The following is a 24,740-nucleotide window of genomic DNA, read 5'->3' as shown; positions in this document are numbered from 1 at the left end:
CGGCGGAGGCCGGGGCCCCTATCGCGAGAGCCGCCGGCACGCGCCGCTGGGATGTCGGACAACGAGGACAAGTGAGTGGGGGGCGGGAGCGAGGGGGCGCCGAGTCGGGGGAGCCGGAGGTTGGGCGTTGCTCACGGTCTGGCCCCTGTCTCCGCAGTTTCGACGGCGACGACTTCGACGACGGGGAGGAGGACGAGGGGCTCGATGACTTGGAGAACGCGGAGGAGGTGCGTGGCGGCGTGATGTAACGGCATAGAGTCCTGCGCCGGCAGTGTCATGGCGCACGCGGGGCCCCCCAACCAAGGGCTCGTGACGGAGTTATGACGTCATGGGGTGGGATCCTTGCAGGTGAGGGCCGGGCAGGACTAGCCCTGGCTTCCTTGACTTGGGTCTTTGAAACCTTCGTGTTGCCTCCGCGCAGCCCTTGCTGTGCCCTTGTCCCACCCGGGGGTCCGACCCCGCTGCCTGGGCTCAGGCCAGTGGCCAGGTTGGGGGTCGTCATGCTTCATTTGGATGCAGGGGTGGTTGCGCACCCTAATGTGCCATGCCGCTAGTTGAGCATACCCCAGACAGGCCGTACAGGTGTCCTTACACAGGCCTGCCCAGCGGCACGCCACGACAGCTGTCCAAGCATCGTCACAGCCCCGGAGCTGCGGTTCTGGCCAGCGAGGTTTCCCCAAGCTCCAGAGGACCCTTCCAGCACCACTTCCTGGTGATTCTGTGGCAGTTCTTTCCTTAGACTTTTATACCCGTTTACAGCTCTTTCCTGTACATCCTCTGATGGCCATGGTCTAGATCGGGGCGGGCAATTATTTTGGGCAGAGGGCTGCTTACTGAGTTTTGACAAGCCATCAAAGGCCACATGACAGGCAGCCCAGGGGCAGATAAATACTCATTTCCTAAATTTTTAGGAGCCCCGCGGGCCAGATAGAATGGCCTGTTGGGTCACAGCCCGTCCATGGGCTGCATTTTGCCCGCCCCTGCTCTGGATCCTCACTACTTACCTTTGACAGTGGTTATTTCCTCACCAATCTGTCACCCTCGTCCTTTTCATTTTAACTCACTTCTCAGCTGCTTAACCATCTTTTGGCTCATTTTGCTTCTCTGTTCTGTCTTGTTCTACCTTCCCGCAGCTAGCTGTATTTTGTTTTGCCCACAGTAGTTGTTTACATTGTTTGTGTGCCCATTCAAAAAAATGGCATCAGTTCTGCCAAGGCGGCTTACAGGCCTACAGGGGTCAGGAAGGAATTTTATCCCTTGGTCAGATTGGGATGGATTTCGGGGGGGGGTTGCCTTCCTCTGTAGCTGGGGGAGCAGCCTCTGCCTCGGATCTCTCAAGCATATATTAACAGCATTTTATAGAAGCAGGAGGTTGGCTGCCTGGTTCCCCTGCTTTGCCTGTGGCAGGTTATGGTGTTATGTCTTGTGCGAGGTTTGACAATATTCTTATGTAGAGTTTAGCTTATGGATTGAGTAGGGTGGTTTGGAGAGGGATGATGCTGTCTCAGGCAGGGAGTTGGACTAGATGACCTCCAGAGGTCCCTTTCTGCCCTGCTTGTCTCTGATTCTATGAAAGAGAATTTGGAGGACAGCATGTAGATGATGGCTTTGCAGATATTTACAGTTCCTTCCTAAAAGGGGGGGCAACAGGAGAGAAAGCATGAAGGAGCCCTTTCAATAAAGTAAGTGGGAAAGGACAACTGGCATCACAGGTTGGTGGGAGAGGTGAGTCAACCTCCCAGCAGAAAATGGGAAGCTATAGGTGGAAAGGAGATGGCGCATGAAGGACCTTGATGGCAGAATGAGTGGTTTATCTCTGAGGTGATGGACTCTATACAAAGATCCAAACAACTTCAAGGTTACAGGGGCAAAGAATGAAGCTGACTCTAAACCAAAAGACCGCTGCAAGCGGGAAGCTGATCAATGGAAAGAGGGTAAAAATAGCCCTCTGTCTTTCTAAGGTAAATAGGTGACAAGTAGCAGGAAAAAAAATTCAGACACACGTGTGATTAAGCCTGAACTCCCTTATACTATAGCTGATCTAACTCTATCACTCTATGTAATTCTGTGTTATCTGCCAATTTGGCCACCCCACTACTACCCCACCCCCTCCTGTCTGGATCCTTCAGGAAGAGGCAAAACAGCCCTAGTCCCAGTGTGGACCCCAGGGGGACACCGCTGTTTGCTTTTTCCCATCCTGAAAATTGGCTGTTTGGACTTGAACTTACCTTTTATACTTTCATTCTTGATGACCCTTCTCAGTTTGACTTCTAGCACCCTGCCACCCAGGGTTAACTTCCAAGAGACTAAAGACCAAGTTGGGTAGTGAGGTGCTACAGAAGGATCTGGCATGATTGGGTGACAGGGCAACTAAATGGCAGGTGCTTTTCAGTGGAGGGAAGGGGATTTTTGCAGCTGGGCAACCCGATCTAGACCTACACAATTAAGGGGAATCTACCTGAGCTGTTACCACACAAGAGAGAGATGTGGGAAGCATTGGGGACAATTTGCTAACAACATTGGCTTGGTACTCAGTAGCTGTCAGCAAAGCAGACAAAATGTTAGGGGTATGAAGAGGGGAATAGGAAACAAAACAAAAAGTATCATCATGCCCCTTTATAAATCCATGGTGTATCCATGCCTTGAATAATGTTCTCAGTTCTGGTCCCCACACCTCAAAAAGGATGTAGAGGAATTGAGAAGGTCCAGAGAAGGGCAGCAAGGATGATTAGCGCTATGGAGGGGCTTCCATATGAGGAGAGACTAAAGAGGCTAGAACTATTCAGTTTAGACAGATGCTTGAAGGGGAACACGAGAAGGGTTTTCAAAATACTGCATGGCAAAGAGAAAGTAACGAGGGATTTGCTATCTACTCTCTCAACACAACTAAGTGTCACAAAACAAAACTAGTAGGTAATAAGTTTAAGACAAACAAAATAGGTTTTTTTTTCACTCAGTGCTTGAAGTCGAGCTCCTTGCCACCAGATGTTATGGAAGCTAGCAATTTAGTTGCATTCAAAAAGGGATTGGACACATTCTTGGAGGAAAGGGGCATCAGTAGCTATTGAGCATGGGAGGGAGGGACGCAGACTCTAAATCAGAACTTCTTAGATACTAAATACTAGAAGCTGCAAGTGTGAGAGGAACAATAGGGGGGAAAAACCCTGGTCATACCTTGTTCATTTTCCCTTTCAGCATCTACTCTCTGGCCCTGTGTGACAAGGTGCTGGGCAAGGTGGACCTATGGTTTGAACGAGCAAATGGCAATTCTTGTGCTCTTAGGTGTATAAACATGATCCACAGGATCAATCCAGAGATTTTCAATAGGAATCCACAATGTTAAAAGCATTCTGCCCTTATGTGCGCTTTCTGAGTTCTTTTGCACCAGAAGGCTGGCTCTCTTGTTTTTCTCTAGTTAGAAAATGAGTGAAAACGAAGAGCTGTCCTTTTCTGAGAGGTACCTGAGTCCTTGAGTTAGAAAGTTTGAGAACCACTTCTCTATGGGCTTTAAATCTTTCTTTTATCATGGCCTCCACATCTGTCTGCAGCATACTTAAAGCACAGGATTCTCTAAACGTGCCTAGAGTCAGTTTTTGCTATTCTCTTTTTCAGGAGGGTCAAGAGAATGTAGAAATCCTCCCATCTGGAGAGCGCCAGCAGGCCAATCAAAAGCGGATCACTACACCCTACATGACCAAATATGAGCGAGCCAGAGTGCTGGGCACCCGTGCTCTTCAGATAGCGTAAGTGTACTTGCGCCTATGCCCTTCCCTGATTAAGCTTCTGTTTTGGTACTCGCGATATTCAAGAGCTCCAAACTCCTTGCCCTTACCACCAGTAGAGGATGTGGGCTCACAAGTGGAAAGCCTGAGCCCTTTGTCAAGTCTCCAAAGCTGTCCCAGATCACTGTACCCAAGGGACTGCCATTCCCTGTGCCACCTTATACTTTATATTTTGCTAACTGGTTTCTGTAGTGGTAAGTTTCTCATCAGTTGTCAGCTTCTGCCACTAAAAACAGGTAGGTAGGAGATTGTGTTCTGATGGTGGCCCTTTAGTTTTTTGCTGAGAGGGTCAAAGTTGTACACAAAAGGCAAGGCCTCACAGAAAATTCCAGAATGTCATGAGTAGGTTTGGCAGACTTGTAGAAAGAAGCACTGAATCTTCTAGATTGCAGTTTATTTTCGGTTGGTCAGAAACTTTTATTGACTGTGTATATAACAAAGATGCTCAGTTTGGTTGACTTTGAGGGGCTGTCAAAGTCTAGATGTTGCCTGTATAGTGTCCTAATCACTGCCAGAGCTAGATTATTCTCTGTCTTTTCCAGGATTTGTTCATATTAGTTTTAATTGGCACAGTGCGTCTTGCACTACTTAGGAGACTCGTCTGCAGAAAAGTTTGTGCGTGTGTGTGTGTAAAATTGATAAAAGTTTATATATAAAATCTCTTAGTGTAATCATCTCTCATCTTAGTTTTATCCTGGTTGTATCTAGCCCTGCCCCCCAGTCTCTTGCAGTATTTCATCTCCCCTCTGAGAGGTTCCCAAGTTTTTTCATCTGACAGACCACCTCAGCAACCGCAAAGGGGTCTGTACAACTTCCAGAAGCAGCAGTTGCTGGAAGCAGAAATGGAGTAATTTTGATGTCGTAGTATGGTACTAAATAGCCACAAGGCAGTGCCATGCAGAGTTGCTCAAGCTACCACCTCCTGAACCAGAAATGGGATGGCCATGCTAGCAAGGGCTTGTGCCCGGAGTAGTTAGCCCTACCTCTGTGCTCCCACCCAAATCGCCAAAAAAAAGCAGCTGTACTGCTTTCTGCTTGGAAGGCAGTGTGGACAGAGCAGTGTGGTGGCAAGCACACAGTGCTTTCCTAGTGCTGCAGAAATGTTCATGCATGTCGGCCTTTACCCTTGCAGCCACACCCACAGAGCATCCACAGGCCACCGATTGAGAATTGTCCCAGGTAATTGTAGGTGGCAATCACATCTTTCCTTCACTTTGCAAAGCCATTCTTCACAGAGTCATTGCCTTGCAGAATTGTTCCATGCATGTTCTTTTAACTTAACAGACTGGAAGGCCAAAAAAATTCTGTGTGCTAAAGTGAGCCCATTCCAGGGCTCTGGATCCAAAACAAACTGGTTTGCTGTTACATTACCTACATACTCTGCCTTGGATACTGAATGTAGGCCAACAGCAGCCCCCAGTGGCCAAATCTGCATATAGTATGAGCTACTTCTGTTTTTTGTTTGAGGGGAATGCAACTGATAATCCTCAGCTTTGACACCTGCTCCCAGCTGCCTGGCAGAAACAGTTACATCTTCTGTAGCACTGGTTCTCACAACCTCCTTAGGTTCGAGGTAGCCTTTGGAAAATGCCAACTCTTAGTTTTCACTCTTTTTGAGTAGAGAAGAATAGTAGAACAGTTTTTTCCATTGCAGAGAGCTCAGAAAGACCACAACTGTGGATTTCTATTTGAAATCTTTGGGTTTATCTTGTAAGTCACATTTGCAAACCTAATGGTGTTAACATTGTGTAGCACTCCATGGCATCCTTGAAAAGATTTCAAGGCACCCCAGGGTGCCATGGCACCCTGGTTGAGAATCACTGCCATAGAATGTTTTAACCCAGGCTAATGACTTTAAGTAAAGCATTGTAGCAAGTTTAGCTAGCAAATGCATTCTCTGGATCAGTACACAGAGCTACCAAGACTGATCTTCCAAGCTCATACCCAGTGTTCAGGAACTGATAATCTGTGCTGGAGACCTGGAAGCATTGACAGGAGGCAGGTCAGTCTGTGATAAGTAGCTCATCCACACCCCAGTCTTCTATAGCTCTATAGCCCTGTATAGCCCTAGTTCATAATAGAATTAACTCTGACTTCTGCCAAGTGAAAGTCTGTTAGGGTATTGAGCAGGCCAGCAAAACAATTTGGTAGGGATGCAGGTGATAGGCTGACCTTAGAATCCTTTTTGGGGGTGGCTATGATGCCCATTTCTGGTAAAAGATTCATTTTAGAGTCACTCTTTGTTTCCCTTACTAAGTTATGCCTGGAAGTGACCCCTGCAAGGGTAAACAAAACTGATGGGAAGGCCTAAGAGAAACATTAAACACCAAGCTGCCTTTTAACCACTGGCCTTCTGACACAGATTGCTCTTGCTCCTACATGGAAGATGGGCTGTGATAGGGGGATGTAAAAAATCCCTGTGGAGCCTTAATCTTTCCCACCTACCTCAGCAGAGACCTCACAAATGAGAACTGCTATGATCCTACTTCTTGCCCAATTTGCTGGATTGTCCCTGAGTGATAAGCTTGTTTATGAAATAAGTACCTCCTCATGCTTCACCTCTCTGTTTTTGCCTTTGTCCTCCTTGTGACTAAGCATATTTCTTTTCTTCAGGATGTGCGCCCCAGTGATGGTGGAACTGGAAGGAGAGACAGACCCCTTGCTGATTGCAATGAAAGAACTCAAGTAAGTGTTGGAGATTTTGGCAGTGAACATGACAGCACCTTAGAGTAGCAGTCCTTTCTTCCTTCCACACTCCAGCAGCTGGAGTTGATCTCCATTAGCTTTTGAAGCTACAGGTTGTGCTGTCTGACTACAGCAGGGAATACAGCCTCTGTTCATTCAGGGAGTGTGTTCTTACACCTGTGTTCCTCTAAATTGGGTTACCAGCTAGAATGCAATATCTGGGGAAGGGTTGAGTGCCCTGTAGATTGTGAGCCTATCCTGTTAAGATGCTGGGGCCTTATTAATTCGGAGATCTGCTAGTTAAACTAAACTGGTGAGTTGTCAGCTGTCACTGGTGTGGCACATCTGGACTCCCACAGATTGCTGAGGAGATACAGCCAAGGTTCTGGCATTACTATTTTCCTTTCTATCCTCTCTTCAGAGCTCGGAAGATCCCCATTATCATCCGCAGGTACCTGCCAGATGGAAGCTATGAAGACTGGGGTGTGGATGAGCTAATTATCACAGACTGACCTGCCTTCTGTCAATGCTTCCTGGTTCTTCCTTCTCCTACAGATGTTTTTATTTTTGTTTATACTTGTGTAAATAAAGTCTTAAAACCCCATGTTTAAGCTGACCATGGGTTTTTTTCCCCTGTAGCTCAGCTTCCTGTGATAGGAGGAGAAAGCTGCATCCTTCCCCTTTCCATCAAGTTAGACCTGTAACTTATTTCCTTCTGCTGCAGTCTGCCCTGGCCTTTCTCTTGAGAGGTACTGCGTTTTAGCCTGCTGGTAGATGCCATGAACAAGGTGAGGTGCTGTTCTATTCATTCTTTCCTCTGAGAAGCTCTGCCTATACACTACTGCAGAGATGGACTGGACCGCTCTTTCTGCCCACTTAGTGGCTGCTGGTCATATTAAACATGTAAAAATTCTTCTGCAGTCACTTGGCTTCTAGGAATCCTCTGAAGCAATTAAGAGCTCTCTGCCCACACCTCCTTTCACAGCAGCCAGGGGCTGGAGTCGAGGAGACACCTCTGTTGCCTTCCAGGAGACAGACAGGCCTTTGTGCCCTGAAGCAGGTTGCCGTGGAAACCCCCAATTTCCTCTCTGATCAGGGCTAGCTCTGGGGGCTTCTCAGGAGTATCGTAGAGCAGCTCTCATCAAATCAACTATTGTTTCCCTGTTCCTGCCCCCCACTTCTTATCAATCACTGGGATCCCCTTTCAGTGGCACTGTCCCAGCAGGAAGTGCAGTCGCCGGCCTGAGTCCTCACTGACTGGGAACCTGCTCTGCAGCTATAGGTGCACTCTGTGCTTTTACACTGTATACAGCCATCCCTGCCCATGCAGTCCTTTTGATGCCAAAGCCATGGCCCTACTATGCTTGCCCTGGCCTAAAGCATCACCATGAGTCCCTACAGGAGCAAGAAGGGAGTGTATAATGTAATGAATAGGTTTGAACACTTGACTTCTTACAATGTCATGATGCTTACTGAGTTAAGTGACTTGCTGCTGAGACTTACTGACTTCTTGTGGCATCATGCTTGGAGCGGGGGGATGCAGTGGTGGCCTGCACTGCCACTCCAAGGGAAGCTGTATGTATGTGCCAGCCTCCCTGTAGGCCAGGACTGCTGCTGCCTGTAGATTGCCCCCCTCCCTCTCCCCAACCTTTATACATTCAAGAGCCCTTGCTCTGGGGGTAGAAAATTCCATAGTGGTAAAGTGGCTAGGCCCTGATTCCAGCAGCAATTGCATTATTAAAGGAGGACCTTTGAGGTTATGAGGTTACACAGGCTGCCCTTGGCTACTGTCTTCTTGTCCTTCAAATGAGGGACAGTTTTTCCTCTGGGCTAGTATTGCAGACCCTGTGATTTTTAGAGCCAGATAAACATCCACCTTCATTCTGTGTGTGTGTGCACGCGCACGTGCGTCCCCTTCATTCTGTCTGTGTACGCAGTCTAATGCGCCCATCTTCCATAGTGGGTTAATATCTACCTGCCTGTAAAATCATCATGCATCCCTACAGTGCATATTGCCCATATTACTTCTATATGCACTTAGACTCAATACAGGCACCAGTCTACCTCCTCCTCTTTGTGTAGGGGTATGAAACAGAGAGATGGGGATGGATTCTGAGACCAGTTATAAACAGCAAAATCTCTCTTGGCCATCTGATAGCTGAAGAGGGACACAGCTGCTAGCAGGCATGGGAAGGGTGTGGGCTCCAAGGTGTGCAAGCCTTTTCTGTCCGTGCCACCCTTGCCAAGAAAAGGTTAATCCGCAGAGTGATGGCCTTCGGCCCTCTTCCCCCACCCCCCGTGGAATCCTTTAATCACGTTGGCGCGGTGAAATTTCAGTCCTGAAATGGTGCCTTTGTGTGATCCTTTTGGCGTCCGCGATGGAGCGCGGGGGTCGTTTTCTCGTCCCTTTTTTTTAAATAGCCTCTTTGTTCCACGCCTGCTTCCACCCCCCGACCCCCCCAGCAAGCCTTGCATCTGTATCAGATACGATTAAAGGGATAGGGAAGGACTCTGGGCCAACTCCTGCCCGGCTGCAGGGGGGGACTTAACCCCTTTGTTACCAGTGCACAAGCAAAGGGTGGGGGGTGTTCTCAAGCCTGCTTCACCCGGGGTTGGGTGAAACTAGGCCTCCCATTTTAGGAGCCATTAACTGTGTGGGAAGCTCATACGCTGAAACTCTTTATGCTCCTTGTAGAGCTACTGGAGGACATTTGTGTTTAGTTTTCTTTGCCCTCGCTAGCTCTCTCTGCTCAACTGCACAGCCTTTCCCCTTACCTCTGTTTTCCTCCCAACACTACCAGAAGGTACCTTCTGATTGCCCATGCCTAGCATTGTCACAGTCCTGCTCCAGATCTTTCCCTGGTCAGTGTTTTGTGAGGAGATTATTTTCCGCTCTTCTTCTCTCAATGGCTTCACCTGTTGCCCTAGTTTCCTTTCATTTTCATGCACTTAACTATCCAGTTCCACAGCTCTGTCTGTCCGAGTCATTTCAATAAGGGCTGTACTTGCCTGAAGCTTCTGAACTGATGGGGCCCTAATCCAAAAGCTGCCAGTGACTTCAACAGACTTTGGATCTGATCCATAGTCTCCAGAGCACATGCTCACCCGCACCCATTAAGCTCCTGGTTTCCACAAACCCACTGACTAAGAAAACCTTGACTCTCTCTTTTAGAATCGTAGAAAATTAGGGGCTCCAGAAGTCCAATTCCCAAACTTTGGGGAGGTTGTTTCCTACCTGTGCATGCTCTGGTCCTACCTTGCTATGAATGGCCTTGGGAGATTTTGTTCTTAAGTTGAGCAGTGTCATATGTTATCCTTTCTGCCATCCTCAAATTGTTTTTCAAGCACCTGTGTCTATGTGTAGGTGGCTCACAGAAGAAAGGAAGCTGGAGTTCCCGAGTTCATGCAGTCAGGATCCATGCATGTGGTCATTTGTGCCAACTAAGAGGTTAGATGGTATTGATAGTATTCTGGAAAATATATGTGCTCAGGGAGGCCTTCTTATAAGGAGGTGACATGATCTAATGCCTGGAGCTGAGGACACAAAGATGAGAAGGAATCAAGAGGACTGAAGTCCCAGAAACTCACTACAGTGGGTAGGTGTGGGGAGGGGAGGGGAGGGGTAACAAGGCTATAGTTAACCGCCTCTGACTGAATCCTACTTGGGGAATGTGATTAGAAGGGAAGGACTACTTACTAAAGAAATAAATACAGGCTGGAGAGACAGACATCTTGAGCAGTGCTATAAGTCACTCTGAATGAATTCTGTTATGGTCCTTTCAGCAATGGGCATAAAAGAAATGTGTGCACGCAGGGTCTGCGTGACCTAGACACACCTTCCTCTTTTTGTGTGGAAGGGCAAGACATACATGAAAAAGGCAGAAAAATATTGATGCATGTAAATGAAACCTTTAAGTTTATTATTCCATACATTGAATGCAGAGTTAATGGTGCTAGGACAGCGCGGATTCTGAGGACAGGGAGATAGGGTGGGTGGGTGGGAGGAGAAGGTGCTACTTGCATAAATAAGAGAAAGAGGCAGTAATAGGTTACATGCGCACAGGGAGCAAACATACTACATGATCTTTTCAAACATCACATAGGACAAGTTGTCCATAGCTAAAGGCAAAGGTAAGGGTGCATAAAGGTCATCTCAGCAGTCTCAGTCAGAGGAGGAAAATGCTTGCATGGATTGCAGGCCTATGCTTTGTCAGTCTTTACCATTTTCCCAAATCTACTTCTTGGCTAGGGCTCCCATGATATATTTTGGCAGCCAGTTGTGGGGCATCATCTTCTCTCTCCCTGCCCCCTGCTTCCCCAGGTTAGAGCAGTCGTCATGCTACCTGGCACTGTGAAGCCATGCTGGTCCTGATGATGATTGGGAATGAGCCAACAGGTTGTCTTCAGCAGGGGAGCGAAGATGGAGACAAGGAGAAGGGGAACTGTCTGACTGTTGCCAATGGTTGCTTCCAATTGGAAAGCAAAAAAAAAAGGAGGCGGTGTCCATTTTCATTTCACTCATTTTTCTTCATACTCAGCCAACATTATGTGTTTTCCCCCATGAAGTACTGCAAGACTATCTTCCCAGGCCAAGTGAGGGTAGAACAGAGGTGCTGGTCAACTGGGACAGGCAGTGAAGACACACAAGGGTGTGGGTGCAATTCAGCTTGTTTTTCTGTTTTTTCTTCTGAGGGGAGGGTAGGGGGAGCAGGGCTAAAGGTGATTGTTTTATCCAACTCTTTGTTTAGCCAAATAAGATTCCAGCTGACAATAATGGGTGCCATAACATCTTCATTTCCTATTCCTCCACATACCATGCAGGCACAAACACACAAGGGAAGAGCAAGCACTGGCTTTGGTGGTATATCTTTTGGGATATTACGGGAGGATGGAAAGTTTTAGAGGGGGCAAGGAAATGGCCAAAACAAAGGAGCAATACAAAATAATCATTGCAAAGGAGGATTTGGTCCCATCACCTTTGTGATCCATGGGTTCCTCCACACACAGGCACTTTGCAATATGAACAAGGCAAGGACCAATTGTGGGCTCCTGAGTCCAGTGCACTGTGTAGTCAAGTCTTAAAATCTCCACATGGGAAAGAGAAGGTAGGATGCAAGATGGATAGGGTGCATTTGTGAAAGTCAATGGGAAAGCAAGCGTAGGTTGGTCTTCCAACAGGGATCAAGATTTGTACATGTGCGAACCCTTGGCAGGAATCCTGCAAAACACTGAGCACAAGGAGGTCGGTCACACCGCCCCCACCTCTCCTCCCACAACATGTTTGCCAAAGGTGCCCGACCAGCCACCCTTCACCCACAGCAGGTGACAAAGAGTTGGCCATTGTGGCCTGTTGGAAATACTGGAGCAGTTTGAGGGAGTGGAAGGAAAGGGGAATATTGCTTATCTCACAGCCAAGGGCATGCACAATGAAACCCACCAGGACCAGTCGCTCCATGTCTAGAATCATCCTTATCTAGAAGGCCAAAAAAAGTTCTTTGCAAGCCAGTCAGTTGGCATGCGTGGAATTGAGAGGGAGAAAGGGCGAAAAACCTTCCTCGAGGCGGGTAAGCCAGCGATAGCTGGGGTCATGATGGGCACTTCTGGGTGCGCAGTGGGTTCTGGTGGATGGATGACACTGAATGACCTCAGGGTTTGGAGGCTCTTCTGCCTGTGCTGATTCTTCGGATCCTTTCAGCTGCTGCTTCGGTCACTGTGCCCTGTTCCCTATGGTCTGGAGAGAGTTGTATACACGGGCTGCTCCCAATGTGTGGGGCTATGGGACTGTGGCACGGAGGGTGCAGGGTCAGAGATGGCAGTGTACAGGGGACGTTGTGAGGGCCCCATATAGGAGAAGGCAGAGTATAAGCCAGAGGCTTGACTGGAATGACTATAGTAGGGTCCCGAAGGCTGGTGGTCGGGGTAGTCAAACTGGGGCCTGGAGATAGAAGGAAATGCTGAGCCATAGTGAGGGAGACTCAGGGACGTGTACGCTATCTGGGAGGTGGATGGCTGGTCAGTGTAATGACCTCCTGGGGCAGACCCCTCCGTTTTCACCTGTGCCTTGGAGTCCACCACTGATGATGTGGCAGCGGACAATGAGACTCCATGCTGCTTGGAGATCCAGGCGGAGTGTCCACTGGCTGCAGCCAGAGCACTCCCCAGGCCATAGCCAGCAGCAGCAGCTGCCGCATAGCCCCCAACATGGCCCGGGTGGCCAGCGTGTCCATTGGGTGGCAGGTACTGGTCAAACTCATTGACATCAAAGGTCTCCATATTGGACATCACTTCATGGCTGATCTCTCCAATATCCACATTGCCAAAGTCAATGTGTGGCTTCCCCCCTTCCCCTAAGGAGCGCCCTTCCCGCTTGGTGTCCGCTTTGCCAGCCTGCAGTTCCGTTTTTGGAGTGGTTGGTGGTGTGGGAGGTCCATGGCTCTGACCTATGTGATGGAAACCAGTTGGGAGGAGAGAAGGAGAGAGAGAAAATGAGTGACCCCTTCATTATATAGTCCAAGCACAGCCTTCTAGGCAACCAAATAGTCAGCCTGCTACCTGAGTGAGCTCTGCTCCCAGCACTGCACAGACCCAGGACTGTCAGGCCTTTCTCGGAGCTCGCTGTGCCTTGCCAAGACCTTGGTAGAGGCACAAGAGGGGAGGAGATAGCCAGCCACAGCCCAAATTGCAATTGCATGTATAAAGTCCTTAGGGGCGATTTCCGTTTGACCTGTGGGAGGGTTACACCTGTGGAGTGCAGGCGCCTGCCCCCACCATGCTGGTGACAGTGGGTCAGGGCCAAGTACTGGACCCCAAGGAGAAGGTTTGGCTCGCACAGGAGTGCCCCAAAATCTTAAGGGAGGCCTTGATTCTTCAGATGGCCAGGGGAGAGGATGAGCCAGTAGTCACCTGCTTGCTTAGCTGCATAGATGGAACTAACCTGAGGAGTGTTCAGGGTGCCCATCAGACATGGGGGACCCTTCCCCGGGATGCCTGTGATCCAGGTGGGCGTTCTTATAGTGGGCCTGGATAGCTGCAGCCCCGCCAGCTTCTCCCTCGGCTTGGCCCTCACCCTCACCCTGGGTGGCCTTGCCATTCTTCCGTCGGCGTGGCTGGTACTTGTAGTCAGGGTGGTCCTTCTTGTGCTGCATCCTCAACCTCTCTGCCTCTTCAATAAAAGGCCGCTTGTCGCTTTCATTCAGTAGCCTAAAGAGCCCAGGGGTGGGAGTGAGACAGAGGGGAGGGGGCAGGTGTGTCAAAAAAATTGTAAGGCAACACATACATGGCAAGTTAATATATAAATCAGGCCACCAGAGACCCTCCCCATCTAGAAAACACCGAAAAGCAATAGGAAGGGCAGAAGAGCAGTTAAGTGGAACTGGGAAAGCTTCATCCTCTGTGTTTGTTGTTAATTATTACATCCTGTACCCGGTATTGAGCACTGTACACATGCAGTGGAAAACCTGGGCGTTCCCCAGTGATGCGACTGTTCACAGTCCAAATAAGTAGGGCTGTGCGAAATGGCACCGTTCCATTTCAACTTGCGTTTCAACGTTTCGACAGAACAGTGTTTCATTTTGAATTTTGTTTTGATTCGAAAATGCTGTTCCATTTCGTTTCATCGAAACAGTTTTGCTGTTTCGACACTGTTTCGATGTTTTGCCCATAGGCTTTAATGGGGAAGCTCAAAACAGCCTATAACTCAGTCATTTCTGGTCTGATTTGGATGAAACTTGCAGGAATGTTAGCCCCTCCAGAAGGCATGAAGTCTGCCACATTTCAAGGAGGTAGGTGCAGGGATTTCAGGGAAACTGCACCTCAAAGTCTTGAAAGCAAAAAACTCATGTCACGTGTGTGTGTTAAGCCACAGCAGGGTCAAAACTGCAGGCTTGCTAGCCCCTGCTGAGGCCACAAAGCCTGCCAGCTTTCAAGGAGATAGGTGCAGGGGTTTGGGGGAAACTCCACCTCAAGCTGCTGACAAGCAAAACTCATGGCATGGGTGACAGTGTGTGTGTTAAGGCGCAGCGGGGTGAAAGCTGCAGGCCTGTTAGCCCCTGCTGCGGCCACGAAGCCTGCCAGCTTTCAAGGAGATAGGTGCAGGGGTTTGGGGGAAACTCCACCTCAAGCTGCTGACAAGCAAAACTCATGGCATGGGTGACAGTGTGTGTGTTAAGGTGCACCCTCACTCAACTGACACCAAGGCAGAAAGCAGGGCAGTTCAAACAATGCTGCCTTTTATGCAATTTTTCCATCCCTCCCCCAGAGCCCTGGGATTGGAAGGGACCTCAAGGAAGGGTGACAGTCACTGGCCAGCTGCACAGTCAATAATGAGAACGCTCCTTTCTCCCCCCCCCCTTTAGTTTCTGTTTCCCTGCAGGCAAGCCCAGCTTGAGCTTCGAAAACTCAAAATGTTTCAAAAATTTCAAAACGTTTCGACTTGCCTCATTTCATTTCGAGGCTGTTTCAAAGCTCTGTTTCGTTTTGATTTCACTGTTTCGAGCTTGAAATGAGTCGAAACAGCGTCAAAACGAACTGTTGGTGAAATTTCGCACAGCCCTACAAATAAAATCCTTTCCTCCAGTTCCACATTTAATTTATCCCCTAAGGCAAGTACAATTGTACTGTGATAACAGAGATCAAAGCAGGGCTTCACAGTTACCAAAGGAGGCCATGCGCATGTGTGACCACTAGGAATATCCTTCCAAAAGGAGATGGCAAATCCTCATGACTCACAATGGGCTTGGTCATGTATTTTTCTCTCTCTCTGAAACAAACTTCTCCCGGTCGCCCTCGTTCTGGCATTCCTGTGTTGCAGCACAACTTTCTTCCTTTGTGTCATGTGACAGGTTCTGCTCTAGCAGAATGAACAGTTGCTAGCACTGAATGGTTAAGCTACACCATGCCTGTGCTATTGGGTGCCAGCTTGCTGCCCCTCTGAGCATCATGGCTCATCCTAGGACTGAGTTAGAAAAGATGTTGCAGCAAAACCAGCTCATCTTATTTTTTTCCCCTGCTTTCAATGCTCTTGCTCCCACAACTGTTCCTTTCCACCTCCCCTCCCATGGGGCTGGTGTGAGTCCTGTAGCAAAGACTTGAGAGCTGCTGTTAGAAACAGAAATTGGATGTAGATGAGCTTTGAGCTTTGGATAAAAGGCACTAAGATCATTCCCTGTTTTCCTGTCAAATCAATGGCTGCTCTAGTTAAGGCAGGAACTCCAAGGAACTCGTGTCACGTGAGCAGAACCCCTGCGGAGGATGTAAGAACAGAGCAGGCCTGTGGCCTAAACCATTTATTTTTACATTTGAAAATACTTGATCTGTTTCTGTGCTTCTTTTTCGAAACGTTCACGCGACTCCCCTCACCCCAATCCCCACCGCGAGCATCCTGGGTATCAGTTGGATTCCAGAATTGGTGCTAGAAGGGGTGAGGCTGGTTTTCTGGGGGCTTCAGCGCTCAGAGGCTGCAGAACTCGCAGAAGCAAAACAAATGACCGAAAAACTGGGCTGGACTCTGGGGTTTAACCAAATACTAGAGGGGATTCTCTGTTCCCTTGAAGCGCTAGAGCTCTCTTGTCACTAATCTCATCAAACAGGTATTGCCCTTCACAAAGCAGAGGATCCACAAGCAAGAATGGGCCTTAACAACTGAGGAGGAGCAGGAGACATGGTTCCAGGGTGTCGGTTGCAGAGATAGTGAAGACATCTGTAAAATGTCTAGCAAGTACCAACTAGCTTCTAAGCACCCCTTCTCACTCTTCCTCCCCAACCCCCACCAGCCAGCAGCTAGAGGGTGTGACCTCTGGAGCCTCCTAAGGTGCTGACCTAGGTTCACACTGGGCAGCTCCGAGTAAGTCATGGCCGCGCGCTGCATTCCACCACTGCCTTAATCCAGGAGATTAAAACAACTGAGTCCTCGGGTCCAGCACCAGCTTTCCTGCCTCCCTCTCGCTGCCACACACCACGCGTGCACGTCCCGAAGGGCTTTAATCCCCCACTCCAAATGGCTCCAAACACGGGCCTCCCTCAGGTCAAATCAGGCATGCTTTCAAGCTCTGCAATACTCTCATCCCCCCCTTGTCTCCAGGGAACGAGATACTGAGCCTGGAACTCAGACGTGGCCCTGAGAAGCACCGGTCCTTCCAGGACATCCCGTCTTCACTGGCTACTGAGTGGGGGAGCAAGAGGCCAGCTTTCCATCCTGGCCATACAGCACATGAATGACTAGGGAGCCAGGCCCAGACTCCTCAGCGCTCCCAGCGCCTTCTATCCCAGAGCAAACAAGACACTAGGACTGGGGCTTGAAAGCACATCTCCTTGTACAGGGTGCCCTGCTAGTCCCAAGGTGGGGGAGAGGCTGGCACTCCACCCAGCCAGCCTTTACTTGTGGGAGCTGCCAAGAACACCGAACCAGGACTGCCGATGGAGACCAGCAACGAAGACAGAAATGGAGACTTCCAACCTCTTTTCACAGACAGGCTCCATTAGAGAGCTCCCTGTGCTGTGAGGAGCAGGAGGTGCCCCATCCCAGCTGGGTCCCCTGAGCTACACATACCCCCAGCATCCCAAAACATTGCAGCCATCAGGGTGGCAAAAACAAATCTGCTCCCCGCACCTTTGCCTTCTCCCTCTCTGTCTCCCGGCTGCCTCTGCCCACCCTCCCAGGATCAGAGCTCAAATCGGCTTTAGCAAAGTGAAACTGGTGTGAGCAGGCAAAGGCCAGGAGATTTGGGGGATTTAGATTTCACTTGCTTCCTGCCCCAGCAGCCCCCAATCTCTTCAGTCTATAATGCAATGGAATCTTGCACGGGCAGCGAAGGGAAGGGGTCAAGGAGCAAAGCCCATGGGCTTAAGTGGGTCTTAACAGCCCTCTCCCCACAGCAGGGAATGCTTGGCACAGACCCATGGCAGGGTGGCGGGAGAAAGCGACCCAGCAGACACCTCTATTTGGGAAGGAAGAGAGAACCTCTGACTGCCCCTTCATTCTTTCCTCTCTCCTTTTGCCTGGGGAATTGTGCTGCATGGCAGGGGGGAACCCAAGCCCACCTTCTGGCAGGGCAAGCGGCTGACCGAGTGGGCTGAGGCATGGCCTTTCCACTTCATCTGCAGCTGCTGATGAGTCAGAGTGGTGTGAGGGCCCCAGTTACCCCATGCTGATGCAGTGCACCAGCAAGGGGAGGACTAACTAGGAAGAGACGAATAGGCAGGGGGCATCACATCCCAGATCTTTCAGGCTGACCCTGTTCTCTGGGCACACGGCCCAGCTGAGGCAGGGCGTGGGGAGAGAAAGGTTCTGCTGCCACCCACATACCAAGATCCCTTCACCCCACATTCAGCTTTTTACTGCGCACTTCCGCCCCATGCCCATTTGTTTTTTGGCCTCGGAGATGGTTCCGGCTGGCATTTTGGCTACTATTCATGCCGACATTTTCAACGCTCGTTATGTCAGGCTCCATTTGAGAACTGTTCCCTGTGCTGTGAGGAGCAGGAAGTGCCCCACCCCAGCTGAGGAAAGCAGCCAAGGAAAGCCTGCGGGCCTGTGCAGAAGCTTGCTGTCCTGTCTTTTCAGTGTATTCGATTCCTGATCTGTTTCTCCAGTTGTCGGCAGGGAGAAATTCCTTCTTTCTGCAATCACACACACACACAGCTGTCCCAGTGCTTGGGAAAGCAGAGAGAAGTTAGTAAGCATAGAAAGCTGGCATTATCTATGGAAGCGACACTGTCCCTATGGCCATAGACAGGTCCACAAAAGCGCACACGCACTTGGATAGTTTAATAAAGTGGCCTTGCCAAGGCCTGAGCACCTGGGATGGCTCCTTGACAACAGTCCCCAAGTGCTTTCTTCTTCCCTTGCATGCCAGTGCCAGATTTGGGAAAGATCTTCATCTAGGGGCAAAGGGACTCAGTACCAAAATGATTGCCCTTTCCACCACCATGGTATCCCTCCCTCATTTCCTGGGACTCGGACATAGCTCTGCCAACCCCCTGCTCCTGTCCAGCTCAGCCAATGCACCTCACTGCTGATTAGGCACAGCATCCATTGCAACATGCTGTGGATCACGGGTTCCTACCCCGTCTCACCCCATGGGCATTCAGGAGGCTGGCTGGAATCTGGTCCAGCAGGTGGCACCCTACTGTCATGACCATCATGGTCTCCATTGCCCTACCAGCTGCAGCAAGAGTCTAGCATCTTGCATGGACCATATTGTTTCTCTTTGTTGCTCCCCAAAGGGTGGGTCTCCTCATTCTAAATCTCTCCTAAATTGAATGGGCTTGGGGGGCAACATGGTCAGAGAGTTTTGTCTTCAACCTCTCCCCTAGAGGAACATTTGTCTACACAGCACTGATGCAATTTGACAGTCAGCTGCTCCCGTGACTTCCCTCCATCTCCCTGTTGGCTTCCCTCTGTCTCCTTCAGAATGGCACCTTTCATACCCTGCAGATCCCGAGTGCATTACGCAGCACCCAGCAGCACAGTGGCAGCATGAGCGACTGCAAGAGCTGCCCTGGGCTCGGCGGTTTCTTGCCCACTGCAACAAGAAGGGTTAGACTCCACTTCATAGAAAGAGCGGTGTTGGGTGGGACTTGGGGGTTCTTTCTCAACCTATTGGACTCTTTTCAGAAAGATCTCTTTTAACTCAGAGGCAGCGTCCTCTTCCAGACTCACTAGAGAGAGGTAAAAATGCACTCAGGTTAACATTACCTTTGAACGATCTCTGAATTTTCCAGCTCACCGAGGGTAGATGTCTATCTTTCTGCCTTTGGTATATCTAATGCACCTGTTACCATAGCATCAAAGCACTGATATAAGATAAGATCAACCAACATTTAGACAGCCTGGATTCTCAAATGCAACCAGTGATTTGAGGTATCCAGCTTAGAGGTACATCTTGCAGGGGTCTGATTTTCAGGCATCTCTAGTTGGGTACTACCCCCTTTTGGAACTCTGGGCTTTTGAGACATACTTCTTATCTTCTGTCAGTGCATAGATGCTATGGTAATGAATGCATCAGAAACACTCGAGACAGAGAGATAGAGTCTGGAATGTGGGACGGGAAGGTACCCAAAGGGTGGTGGTCTGGCTGCACATTGGTCATAGGGACTGTGTGGTATGCTGCAGAGGTCAAGCAGATTTTGTGAGCCAGTGGTAAATTTTCAGTGGGACAATTGAATTCTTGGGTGATCTCCCATGGCATTGCAGTTTCCTTCTTTACCCCCCAACGCTAACCCAGACGCCAGTGCCAGAGGTCAATCCTGCTCCTACAAAGAGCTCCCAGCTTGCCCTACCGCACCATACAGACAGGTTAGAATACCTCCTAAGGCAATAGGCTCCCTGCTAGTTCATCAGCAAAGGTAAAGCCAAGAGCAGATATGGGGGTTTACACTTACTGAAAAATACAGCAGTGCTCAGTATTTACATTCCCTGATCCTGCCACCTCCTTTGCACAACAGATCCCTGATTGCACACACAGCCTTGTTGACTTCCATGGGGCTCTGGGTGGGCTCTGCTCTCTACCTGCAGGGTCAAGGCTTAAGAAACTCAGTTTCTCAATAATGTTAGGACAGTGTCTAAGATCTCTTGGAGCAGAATACTGCAGCATTGTAGGGGTGGGTATTAATGAACAACTCATCATCAGGCAGATCTGGACAGCAGAATGCTATGGGATCTATTAATGTAGTACAAGTCATAAACTGCAGTGCTAGGTCTTTAGGCCAGAATCACAAAAGAAATGTACTTCTGAAAGTAAAAATAGTACTGTTCTTCCAAAATAAAACAAAGTGCAGGAGTGAAATGATGGGGGAGGGATTTGGAAGAGCTAGGAAGGAATGGCATGGAGCACTTATGGGAACTTAATAAGGTACAGACAAGGGAAACTAATCAGAAGGGGCAAAGGGGCAATAGAAGGGAACTGCTCTTCAAAGTAGAAGAATATGCAATATGAAGGATAAAGGTTCAGGGTGGTTGATCTGCTCCTAGGCTCTTAGAAAGGAGGCATCAGAGGTTAGTGAAAGGAAAATGAAATAGCAACAGTGTCTGGTATAATATCCAATGGTTGAGCCTGAGGTTGGACTAATCATATTAAATAAAGGGAAAGGCAGAGGGAGGGTGAAGTGAGAGAAGCGGGTAAAACTAATGCCTAAGGGCTAGATTTTCCCCCAGAGAATAATTTGTTTGAAGTCAGTGGGAGAACTGGGCACCAGTTGATGAGGAGGGTGGGGCTTGCCTCTTTCTTAAAAGTCTCCAGTCTCCGCTGCAATTCTTGTGAGCCGTCTCCCACCCCACCCAGCAGGTGAGGGTCTCACTCAGGGAAGGGAAGGGTATGAAAGGGGATCTGTTTCAATTTCTGGAAATCCAAGGCTAATCACACGAGGTGGACGGTCTCAATTCATGTTGGTTGGCACAAGGCAGGGAAGCGATGGTGCCGGGAAGGGGTGCGTCTCAGTAAAGCAGGATGGGGGAGGGAAGCATTTATAATCACTTTCTGGAGTTATTAATGGAAAACATCATGCAGAAAAGAAGCAGAATTTCTAGCTTCACGTCACATGGGTATTACACATTCCCCTACCCCAGTCTCTCAGCCCAGCCTATTGGTCTCAATGGGGCTGGCCTCGTTTAGGGCTCCTATGGGATGGGTAGATGGGGAAAGGACCCCCAAAAGTGATGAGTTAACCTGAAATGGGAATGGATGTTAGTGTGGGTCTGAGGGGTAGTATGTGTGAACATGTTGGGATAAAGGAAGTGGGCATATGTATGTAAGGCGGGAGGGGAAAGCCAGTGCCGTTTTATGTCAGCTCACTACCAAGGTAGTCACTGGGTTGCTGGTATTTCTTGAATGCCGCAGGCTTGAAAACAAAGCCCCAGCAATATGATCCACCATGAAACGCTTCAGCCAGAAGAAGCTGTGTACAGTGAGGTATGGTGGACGTACTGGGGGCACAGGAAGGGGACCCCATGTGACCTCCTTTTTGAACAATATGTTAGCATGGACGCACTCCTCTCTCTGTCCTCTAGCTTCCATCACCTTACTCTGGGGACAGTGGATTCTTGTCCCATTCCAGGATGCATGTGTGGTCCCCCTTGTGTATACTGAATCTATGCTTCCCATTTTGTACATTGACATTGTACATTTGTATCTTGAGAGCAGTCCGGAGTCCCCAACTAGCCAGGCCTGTGGCTGGCCAGAGAAGAAAGTGCTCCAGGGGAGTGACTGGGTTCTCACTGCCTGACTATTCTGCGCCCTCTCCTTTGCTGTAACCAGGATTCCAACTATACTAGAGCAGTGTGAATTAATGCCGTCTCTGAGACCAGGGTCCAAATATGCCTAAGTATATCACAAGTGAAATGAATTTGATGGGGATGGGGCTTGAGGAACAGGGCCAATTTTACCTTGCTGGTTATGTTTGCCAGTAGCAGAGGCCACTGCAGGTTGGGAATGAGGGGCATTGGTAGAGTTTTGCAGAGGAAGCCCCTGCTATATTTGAGCCTAAGGACCATTGTCAGGTCCTCGCTTCCCTGATCACTTTGCTTTCCCCAGTTTCCCATGATGTTCCCCCTTGAGGAAGCAATTCCCTTTTAAAGGTGCCGCCTTAACCTCATTCTGCTTCCAGCCTGCAGCTTGGCATCCAGTCCACTCCACATTGCCACTGGCCCTCACCCGATTTTCCCTCTTACCTCCAGAGCTTCCCAAGGGTCTTACTGAGCTCTGCATTGTGGAGGTGAGGGTACTGGTCAGCCAATTTCCTCCGAGCAGCCTGTGCCCACACCATGAAGGCATTCATGGGACGCTTGACATGCGGTTTGCTCTTGTTGCTCCCATTAACCCGTACAGGCATGGGCACCAGGGTCCAGTCATAGCCACTCAGCACCTGGCTCACCGCCTCCCGAATGCACACGGGGAACTTATCGTCATCCACCTCTGAGTCTTGCTGCTCCTTCTTGACCTTCCCCATCTCTCCACTCCCCGGGCTGGTGAGATGAGAGGTGGCATCTGATGCCATGGAAGGTCCTGGAGAGAGGCAGTGATGGTCTTCAGAGCCCACTGGGCTCATTTCCACTTCTGAAAGGTCTTGGTCATCTGTCATTATTTCTCTTGCTCTTGCTCTCCCTTTCTCCTCAATATCCTGTCTTCCCTCTGGGGAAAAAATGGAAAAGAAAACACTGAAATTAAAAGGACTCAAACCTATCCCAATAACTGACCATGAGATGGGAGACACTTGATAAAGCAATCCAAAGGAGCTGCCATGTGCACCAAAAAACCCATGATTGCATGGGGGTGGGAGTAGGGAAGCCTGGTTAATTGGAAGTTCCTTATGTGTTCTATAATCTGAAATTTAACTTAAAAGAGTATGTTGAGGATGGGGGGCAGGTTCTGCCAAGTGCACGATGAGAGTGTGATTGAGGAGAGTTTGGAAGGCAAAAGGAGAGATCAAGGAGCAGTGAACCCCCTTCTGTGATGATAAGTCCAATGGGAGTTGGGGACAAGGGGGGAGAGGGTGGGGGGAATGGGGAAAAAATTGTTCCTGGGAGTGACACTTTTTATTTAAAACTTTCCTTGACATTCTCAGGAAAAGCAAAGAGGAGGAAAAATCTGTGGCTTGGGTGCTAATAAACAGGAACAAAAATGTCACCCATTTAAGGAAAAGTTTAGCAAAAGTCTTTGAAGAAGCAAACCCTAAGCGCACCCTGGAGTCGTCATATAGGGAATCTGATGCAGGCTTGAAGAAGGTGTCCGTGGGGAGAAGCCCCATTTCCCCTGCCCCTTCTCTCATTTGTTCGTAATTAAAAGTACACAAAGTCACCCCCACACATGCATTATTCATATACCTAAACATATTTCAAGACTCTGAAAAAAAGCCCTAGGCTTTGACTTGTCCCTTTCAGACATGCGCTTTCTCTTTTTCTCTCTCTTTCCCCGCAGTCCCCCCTGAAAGTCTTTGCCATCACACAACAGTTTTCCCACCTCAAGAAAGAAACGCTAAACGAAAAAAAAAAGCCCCTTCCAAAACTGGATAGAAAAAATAGTGTCCCTCCTCCCCCCAGGGTTAGTTGAGAAAGGAGCCAGTGCAGATCAGGGGTTGTTATCCCTCCAATGAAGCACTTTTAGAGGGAGACGAGGACCTTTCCTGAAGAAACTAAGAAAACCACAGAAAGTAGAGGGGGAAAAAAGAGAGAGAGAGAGAGAGTGTGAGAGATTGTGTTCAGGTAGGAAAACTTACATTGGCCGGTCTGTCTGGCAAATCCTGAGAGGGCTGTAATTTGTATCCCAATAGCCCCTCTGTTCTCCTTTCCAAGCCCTGGCGGCTTACAGGAGCTCTGCGCAGAGGAGACTCTTAGACGAGTGCCATTCCTAGAGGGAGGCTTGGTTTTTACTAATACCCTGGCTGGATGTCTCTCTAACTGGCTTGCTGCTTAGCACTGGGGGAGGGAAGGGCAGAAGGTGGAGCCAAGCAGTCTTTATAGCCAGAATACATTCATTTGATGCAGGCAGGGAGGGGACATTGACAGAGCCCCCCAATCCTAACTCAAGCACACACAGTTCACATGCCCAGGAAAACTGCAAGAAATGTATTACTAGTACTACTACTAGTACTCCTATTGGGGAATTAAAATAAAGCATTCCTCAGGTCACTGGGCACAGGTAGGGTGCACCCTCCACTGTCATGAAAGAAGACAGGATTTGTGTCCCTGGCCAGTCTCTCTGCCTCATTCGGCAGGTTTTGTTCCAAGGGCCAAATCTGCTGCACGAGAAATTGGTTGGGAATCCATGGCTTCTAGTTCTTGTCACCGTTGTTTGCTGCTCACAGTCATAAGGCTGGAACTTCCTGATTCATAGAATCATAGAAGTAGGGTCGGAAGGGACCTTGTAGATTTTCAAGTCCGACCCCCTGCCTGGGCAGGAGGGAAACTGGGCTCAAGTGACCCCAGCCAGGTAGACATCAAGCCTTCTCTTAAAGGAGGAGGATGGTGAGTCCTAGAAATAATACAGGGTTGAAGGATCAATATTTTATGGTTGAAGGATCAATATTTTATGGCCCTACAGTAGGCAGCAGTTTGCTTCCTTTCCTGGGTTATTGTGTCCCCCAGAGATGAGTGTCACAACACAGCCATACTTCTGGGGAAGCAGGAGTGCTTTGTGTCATTCAAACACCCAGGCTCTGGCCGCTTACCAAGAAGGGCTGGATTAATCCTAAAGATTTGTGGGTGGAAGCATGGGGGGGTGACATGGGTCCATTAGGAAAGAGGGGGATTCTCAGGGTTTCCAGGGAAAACTCACTTTCTTT

The 24,740-nt window shown here is 49.2% G+C and overlaps 2 protein-coding genes across 2 annotated transcripts; one reads left to right on the top strand and one right to left on the bottom strand.

Moving 5' to 3' along the window:
• The first annotated feature begins 6 nt into the window (after positions 1 to 6).
• On the top strand, positions 7 to 7,073 carry POLR2F (RNA polymerase II subunit F). The gene is made up of 5 exons (XM_006025948.3): positions 7 to 71; positions 158 to 227; positions 3,613 to 3,743; positions 6,396 to 6,467; positions 6,889 to 7,073. Exons 1-5 carry the CDS (start codon positions 52 to 54, stop codon positions 6,977 to 6,979), a joined length of 384 nt encoding a protein of 127 aa, XP_006026010.1. The 5' UTR covers positions 7 to 51; the 3' UTR covers positions 6,980 to 7,073.
• A 3,338-nt stretch (positions 7,074 to 10,411) lies between these two features.
• Positions 10,412 to 23,845, bottom strand: SOX10 (SRY-box 10). The gene is made up of 4 exons (XM_006025947.3): positions 23,676 to 23,845; positions 22,132 to 22,591; positions 13,402 to 13,667; positions 10,412 to 12,907 (listed from the first exon to the last, which is right to left on the bottom strand). The coding sequence occupies exons 2-4, from the start codon at positions 22,539 to 22,541 to the stop codon at positions 12,192 to 12,194; spliced, it is 1,392 nt and encodes a 463-aa protein (XP_006026009.1). The 5' UTR covers positions 22,542 to 22,591; positions 23,676 to 23,845; the 3' UTR covers positions 10,412 to 12,191.
• Between the last annotated feature and the right edge of the window lie 895 nt (positions 23,846 to 24,740).

This window comes from Alligator sinensis, unplaced genomic scaffold, assembly GCF_000455745.1.
Source record: "Alligator sinensis unplaced genomic scaffold, ASM45574v1 scaffold215_3, whole genome shotgun sequence".
NCBI classification, from domain to species: Eukaryota; Metazoa; Chordata; order Crocodylia; family Alligatoridae; genus Alligator; species Alligator sinensis.
This window is presented reverse-complemented; position numbering and strand designations above follow the sequence as displayed.

What these genes read in the sequence shown, in the direction of transcription:
- SOX10 (XM_006025947.3), bottom strand. Translation starts at nt 22,541, where the DNA reads ATGACAGATGACCAAGACCTTTCAGAAGTGGAAATGAGCCCAGTGGGC. An exon ending in ACCCTTGGGAAGCTCTGGAG is followed by an intron (nt 13,668 to 22,131) that starts GTAAGAGGGAAA and finishes TGGGCTCTTTAG; the next exon opens with GCTACTGAATGAAAGCGACA. An exon ending in GCACCCTGAACACTCCTCAG is followed by an intron (nt 12,908 to 13,401) that starts GTTAGTTCCATC and finishes TCCATCACATAG; the next exon opens with GTCAGAGCCATGGACCTCCC.
- POLR2F (XM_006025948.3), top strand. Translation starts at nt 52, where the DNA reads ATGTCGGACAACGAGGACAA. An exon ending in ATGTCGGACAACGAGGACAA is followed by an intron (nt 72 to 157) that starts GTGAGTGGGGGG and finishes CTGTCTCCGCAG; the next exon opens with TTTCGACGGCGACGACTTCG. An exon ending in ACTTGGAGAACGCGGAGGAG is followed by an intron (nt 228 to 3,612) that starts GTGCGTGGCGGC and finishes TCTCTTTTTCAG; the next exon opens with GAGGGTCAAGAGAATGTAGA.